This window comes from Mobula hypostoma, chromosome 16 (genome assembly GCF_963921235.1).
Source record: "Mobula hypostoma chromosome 16, sMobHyp1.1, whole genome shotgun sequence".
NCBI lineage: Eukaryota > Metazoa > Chordata > Chondrichthyes > Myliobatiformes > Myliobatidae > Mobula > Mobula hypostoma.
Genome location: NC_086112.1, coordinates 16,032,755 through 16,040,420, shown reverse-complemented (window position 1 = coordinate 16,040,420; position 7,666 = coordinate 16,032,755). Strand labels below are relative to the sequence as shown.

Below are 7,666 nucleotides of genomic sequence, written 5' to 3'. Positions count from 1 at the left end.
CATATTGATTTGTTGAAATGGGATATTAACATCATTACAACATAATCAGAGTGCACGAAGAAGAAGAAGAAGAAAGCCCTTAACTCCGAGTGGAGTCATCAGGATGCCGTCATTTGACGGTTTCTTTTTTTAGCAGGCTTTCTTATTTTTATGAGGCCGAGTTGCTAGCTTGACGCTTAACCCAGCATGGATGGGAAGCGTGCAAGGGAGCCGGCTGGATTTGAACTCGGAAGCCTTCTTTCCGAAGTCCAGCGCTGATGCCACTACGCCACCAGCCAGCACATCAAAGTGCATGGGCAACCTATATTGTTAAAGAAAATGTTGCTAGTCACACTTCTGGAGATACCAGATGCATTATCATAATAAGTACAAATATTTTGTCAGAATTGAAGCAAATTGCCTTCAATTCTGGTCACCCCCATTAGAGGAAATACATGGAGGATTTGGAGAAGGCATAGAAGAGGTTTAACAGGATACTGCTCGGATTAGAGGGCATATGGTTTAAAGGAGAGGTTGGATAAACTTGGGTTTTTTTCATTATTTTTTTAATGATACACAATGGAGTCGGCACTTCTGGATCTTTGAGCACACTCTTCCAGCAACACTACAATCCTGATTACCCCTAACTTAATCATGAAACAATTTAGAATTACCAATTAACCTACCCAAGTTTTTAGACTGAGAGGGAATCTGAAGGATCCAGAGAAAACTCAGGCATTCCACAGGAAGGATGAATACAGATTCCTTACACAGCGGCACCACAATTGAACTTCGAACTCTGGAGAACCCTGAGGTGTAATTTACTTTATTTATTGAGATTCAGTGTGGAATCGGCTCTTTCATGCCACAACACCCAGAAACACACCTATTTGAATCTCACCTAATCATGGGACAGTTTACAATGACCCGTTAACCAGCCAATCAATACGTCTTTGGAGGAAACTTGAGCACCCACAGGAACCCACGAGGTCACTGGGGAAAAATGGAAACTCCATACAGGCAGCGTCAGGATAGTGTGATGCTAACCGCTACACTACCTTGGCATCCTTTTCCTTGGAACAGCGGAGTTTGAAGGGACACCTGAGACAACTCTGTAAGACTGTGACAGGCTTAGACAGAGCGGACAGCTGGAATCCTTCTCCCCAGAGTGGTGACAGTTTGAAATGCACTACCAAGGGTCGTAGTGGAAGCAAATATGAGAGAGGCACATTCATTTACCTACCCAACAGCCTCTGAGATCAGCACATGAATGTGCGGAGAATGAAGCAAAACAGACATTGTGTGAACAGAAGCGATTAACTTAGTTAAGCCTTTACTCAGGTGTTTAATTAATTTGGCTGAACACATGGGCCACAGGGCCCATTTCGGTGCTGTACTGTTATATGTTTTATTTCATAAATGATGAGCATTTCTAATGGAACAGATTAGAAAAGGGGAACATAAATGCACTGCTTCTATGTTGATTGTGAATGTAATACTAGTTCAATACACCATTACTCGGTTTTAACGCCCTACAAACCAGATCAGATGGTCAGCGTTTTTGGTTTTTGCCATTGCTCTTAGTATTTTCCTCTGATCGGCCCCTGATTGCAAATGATTAACTATCCGGTTCAGGAACGCCCAGCCCTCATTGGTACGGGCTCCAACACTGAAGATGGTCTCGGCTAGATCCGATGGTAACCTGCAAATAAAAGAAACTCAACTGAGTCAGATATTTTAGAAAAGGTGGAGTAGGGAGAAAGGTGAGAGAACTGGGAGAAAAAAGGAAATTAGAGACACTTTTAGAAAAAAAGACAATATAGAAGTAAAATGAGGTCTAATTCTGAGATATTTTTTCTATTAATTCAAAGAATGCATCTTAACTTAAGCTTCAGAATAATGGAACCAAACTGCTACCTAAACAAAATGTGTGAATTATACCATCTGAATACTTTCATTTCTCACCTCAGATTTCATTATATTTCATGAGGGGTTTGAGGAGATTTGGTATGTTATCAAAGTCTTCAGGTACCAGTTAAACGATTGTATCACCATCTGTTATGGAGGGTCCACTCCACAGGGTCGGATAAAGCTGTAGAGGGTTGCAAACTCAGCCAGCTCCATCATCAGCACCAGGCTGCCCACCAGCGAGGACATTTTCAAAAAGGTGATGTCTCGAAAAGTCGGAATTGATCATTAAGGACCTCATCACCAGGACGTGCTCTTTTCTCATTACTACCATCAGAGAGGTCCAGGAGCATGAAGACTCTCACTCAGTGCTTTAGGAAGAGTTTCTTCACATCTGTCATCAGATTACTGAACAGACAATGAACTCATGAACTACCTCTGCCCTGGGCAGTGATGGAAGCAGGTATAATAGTGACCCTTTAAGAGGCAGGGAATGGAGCGAGCGGGGGGGGGGGGGGATATAGATCATTTAGAGGTAATAGTTCAGTATACATGTGGACTGAAGAACCTATTCCTGTACAGTACTGTTCTACATTTTAACAGATTCTACCAAAATCTGTGACTAAAATAAAACAAGAACAGGCACATGGTAATGGCAATTTCTAGTCACACGACATATTGATTTTGAAATAGTTCACTATTCCTCATCATTACTGAGTCTACATCCTCAAAATCTTCAGCAATATGATTGTGAGAGCATTTTCACTGGCAACTCATCACCACATTCTTAAGGGCAATTAGAAAAGGGCATAAATGTTGATCAGACAGTTATACATAGGAGCAGAATGAGGCCATTCAACCCATTGAGGCTTCTTCACCATCTGAGCATGACTGATTTATTTTCCCTCTCAATCCCATTTTCCTGTCTTCTCCCAGTTATCTTTGATACCCTTACTAATCAAGATCCGATCAACCTCGGTTTAAATTATACCCAATGACTTTGCCTCACTGCCATCTGTGGTAATAAATTCCACAGAGTCACCCTCCTTCAGCTGAAGAAATTCCTCCTCATGTCTGGTCTAAAGGGACATTTTTCTATTCTGAGGCTGTGCCCTCCTGTCCTAGACTTCCCCATTGTTGGAAATATTCTCTCTACATCCACCCAATCTCAGACATCCCACCCTGCAAAAATTCATTTCAGGGAGGTAGCACCATCAATTTGCGGGACACTCCTGGAACTTCCGGGAGAGGTGGGATGTCTGCAATAGAGTAGCTCCTTAGCAGCTAGCCAGCTAGTTTAAATAATGTTAGCTATGCTAATGAACGAATGACACCTGTTAAACTCACCTCAACATGTCTTTTACAGTCTTAACCCACCATGGGCAATAGAAAAGTCACTGTTGCAAACAGTGCAGCGAGCAACACTGTCATTATTTTGACCCCTATTAGACAGGGGTACACTTTAGGGTAGTCTGGGGTGACGTACGTTTTATATTCTTTCTGGAACACTCTGCCATGGCGCGCTTTCGCTCGCACGCTCTCTTGCTTTCTCTCTCACTCTCTCTTGTGGTCGCTCTCACGCTCTCTCTCGCTCCCTCTCAAAAAAATTTATTTCCGTGATATTGTATATAATTTGCGGGCATCAGGAGTCTCCCATATTAATATGCGGGAGACTCCTGGAACTTCCGGGAGAGGTGGGATGTCTGCAGTCTAGGCCTTTCAACAATTTATTCTCTTGAACAATTGCCCTTCACCATCTATGAACAAAATAACCATGGGGTAAAATCCACAGCACTCTGATGAGTGGAATGTAAACAACTTCAGCTCATAATGATACACTAATAAATACAGCACCAGCAGAATTTTGGTAAAATCCAACCTTTGCAGCCAGACCCAAATCTGGTTATCAGAGACTATTTGAGGTGCATGCTACTGAGAGCATTAATAAGCAGTGAAAGCTTGCCCCCATTACCACCCCCGGCTACAACACCTTTTATACAATTCAATTGTATATATTTCCAACTCAACTGCAACAATAAAATTCTACAAGTATGAACACAAAAGAATTACTGGAGATACAAAATAGACCCTAAAGCATAAAGGAAATGTCACTGCAAAATATTAGTAAAATTTGATTTTTGCAGTCATACCCAAATCTAATAATTTAGTAATAAATTAGATGCATTTAGATTTACTATCCCATTGAGATTTTTGTTTTAACGATTAGTGGAATAACATTTTAAGACATTTTAAAATGTATATATACAATTCAAATATAACACTAAAATTCCACAAGTGTGAACACATAGGAATTACTGGAGATACAAAATAGACCCTCGTATGTAAAGCATGAAGGAAATGTCACTGAAGCTACTTACACACTGAAGTCTGAAGAATTCATCCACCTGCCAAACAGATCACTTGCATTCTGAACACAGGTATCATAATTCAAATCGCATGCTACAGAAAGTAGTAGGGAACGTAATTGTCTTTCAGAGGTGGAACCATTGTTGCTCCAGGTTTGTTGGTCAATCAAGTGTCCAAAAATATCAAAAATATAATCCTGCAACACAAACACATACAGTTTGGGTGCTGTGGATAAAGTATATTCCAGCTTATCAGTAGTAGAGTTCACATTTCAGAAACATTCCAATCTGCAGAAGTCGAGGGCTATGTGGGAAGGAAGGGTTAGATTGATCCTGAAGTAGGTGAAAAGGAAGGTACAACATGATGGGCTGAAGGGCCTGTAATGCGATGTGATGTTCTATGTTCTGGTGGGAGTACAGAAAAGATAATTATTCAAAAGGTTCCATTTACAGAGAATATGAATCCAGTGGATTTTAGAGTTCATGTTTTTACCAGCACCCCATCAAGAACATAATATACATCATTTCTGTCAGTCACCTTACATACAGACACTCCTGTACCTACCATCACTCTATGCACATGCAATCTATTGATAAATGTTATCTTATGCATTTTTTGTGTCTTGTGCTGGAAAAAGGCCAGTAACATCATGAAGATCACACTCACGCTGCTTGTGGTCTGTCTGACCCACACCTATTAGGGAGAAGGCTATGTAACATCCAAGCCAGGAACATCAGACTCAAAAACATTTACTTTCCCCAAGCAAAAGGCTGATCTATACCTCTGTCCACTAATCCATCTCTCCACACCATGACTACTTTATCATTTCCTGTCTGAATTAACAACACTCCTGTGCCCACCGTCACTTCTGGGCACATACAATATATTGATAAATGTTACGTATTTTTTGTATCTTTTATTAATGTGTTCTTTATCTTATTGTGGTTTTTGCGCTGGATCAGATCCAGGGTAACAATGAGTTTATTGTCCTTTACACTTGTGCACCAGAAATGACACAAAACAATCTTGAAGGTGAAAGTTTAAAAAAGTAGCATTTTCAAAATTATATATTTTAATGGAATTGTGAGAATAATGACAAAGACATTTTATTTTTTCCTCAGTGATATCAATCTGTTTCATTTTGCTAGAGATTTATCAGCTATGCAGTACATCATTTAGCTGTGGGCCACAATGTATGGAAATTCAATGAATCACGTGCCCCATGCTATTGAATTGGGCTTGCTCCTGGAAAGGCTTTTGTTTCACATGCTGCACCAATGTAAAATACACAAAGGAAAATGGGTGCATCTGGTGCTGGTGTGGTGAAGTTGGCAGTGGTTATGGAGGAGAGTCTAGAAGATAGAACAGTACAGTACAGTCCATGCCCTCTGGTCCACAATGTTGACTTTTAACCTATTCTACGATCAGCCTAACCCTTCCCTCATACACCGCCCTCCAATTTTCTAGCATCCATGTGCCTATCAAAAAGTTTTAAAATTCCCTTAAATACTCACCACTCGCATCACCACTGGTAGGATTTCTATGCACCCCCATTCTCTGTTTAAAAAGCTTACCACCAACATCCACGTGGGCTGCCATGGGGTGTAGCAGTGTAACACTATTACAGCTCAAGGAGCCAGAGTTCAGAGTTCGATTCTGCTGCTGTCAGTAAGGATTTCACATGTTCTCCTCAGGACTACATGGGTTCCCTCCCACATTCCAAAGACACACCAGTAGAGGGGTTAATTGGCCATTGAAAATTGCTCTGTGATTATGCCAGGGTTACATATATATTGAGCAGTGTGGCCCATTACCCTGCTGTATTGCTAAACCAAAATCTGAACGAGGTGAAACTGATTTTCTTCCAGGAATGTTAGCTTTCAAATGAATGGCTTTGAAAAAAACTGAGCAGCACTAACAAAATTTTGGGCCAATATCAACCTTGGCCCAAAATGTTGACTGTATTCCCATCCACAGATGCTGCCGGTTCTGCTGAGCGCTGTCAGCACATTGTTGTGTATTGCTCCAGATTTCCAGCATCTCCTGTACCGCCCGTGTGTCTGGTTGTTGGATTTATGTCACACATTGAATATGCTAATTTTACAAAAATAAACCCATGAACCCAACAACACTGCCTTGCTATTCCTCTTCTGCATTTTTTTTGTTACATGTGATATTTTTTATGTATTGCATTGTACCGCTGCCACAAGCAACACAATTCATTACATTGGCTGTGACCACTTTATTAGGTACACCTGTACACCTCATTCATGCAAATATCTCATCAACCAATCATGTGGCAGCAACTCAATTTATAAAAGCATGTAGACATGGGCAAGAGATTCAGTTGTTCAGATGGGGAAGAAATGTGATCCAAGTGACTTTGACTGTAGATGATTTGAGTGGTTAAGAGTATCTCTGGATCTGCTGATCTTCTTGGATTTTCATGCACGACAGTCTCTAGGATTTTACAGAGAATTGTGCTCAAAACAAAAAAAAAAAATTCCAGTGGGTAGCAATTCTGAGGGCATCCGTTAGTCTTGTGAGACCATGGATCTGCGCCTGGAGAGTCTTCACTCTCCAGGGCACAGGCCTGGGCAAGGTTGTATGGAAGACCGGCAGTTGCCCATGCTGCAAGTCTCCCCTCTCCACGACACCGATGTTGTCCAAGGGAAGGGCATTAGGACCCATACAGCTTGGCACTGGTGTCGTCGCAGAGCAATGTGTGGTTAAGTGCCTTGCTCAAGGACACAACACGCTGCCTCAGCCAAGGCTCAAACTAGCGACCTTCAGATCACTAGACGAATGCCTTAACCACTTGGCCACGTGCCCACAGTGGGGGCAAAAACACCTTTTTAATGAGAGAGGTCAGAGGAGAATGGTCAAACCAATTCAAGCTGATAGGAAGACGAAAGTAACTCAAATAACCACATGTTACAGTAGTGGTGTGCAGATGAGCACCTCTGAACCCACTCAACATTAAAACCTGAAGTGGATGGGCTACAGCAGCAGAAGACCAAAACATATACACGTACACGAGTGTGCAATATTATTTGTCTCCACTGAGTATATATTATTTACATCTTACTGTGCACTGCTGCCACAAAACAACACATTTCATGACATAGATCAGTGACAATAAACCTGATTCTGATGTTGCTCAGGGACATGGTAAATTAACAAGATAATAAAGGTTTTTAAAAAAAGATACCTTTATCCGATTAGAGATTGTGAAATCTCCTCTGATTTGCACAAGCTCGTAGATACTGTAGAACAAATGCAGGAATTCATATATTGGCATAGTGCTGGCTTCCTGCTTCAAATAGCTGGTCATATTCAGCACCGTCTTTATTGACGAGTTCCCTACACTAAAAGATAACAAAACACATTAATCTACACAATTTGGAAAGTT

The 7,666-nt window shown here is 41.2% G+C and overlaps 1 protein-coding gene across 1 annotated transcript in view; it reads right to left on the bottom strand.

Moving 5' to 3' along the window:
• Window positions 1-7,666, bottom strand: part of LOC134357255 (leucyl-cystinyl aminopeptidase-like) — a 111,185-nt gene that overhangs the window by 8,878 nt on the left and 94,641 nt on the right. Inside the window, exons 13-15 of the mRNA XM_063068593.1 lie at window positions 7,466-7,622; window positions 4,266-4,450; window positions 1,520-1,681 (exon numbers count right to left, since the gene is read on the bottom strand). Coding sequence (XP_062924663.1) covers window positions 1,520-1,681; window positions 4,266-4,450; window positions 7,466-7,622 — 504 coding nt within the window. The remainder of the gene's footprint in view (window positions 1-1,519; window positions 1,682-4,265; window positions 4,451-7,465; window positions 7,623-7,666) is intronic.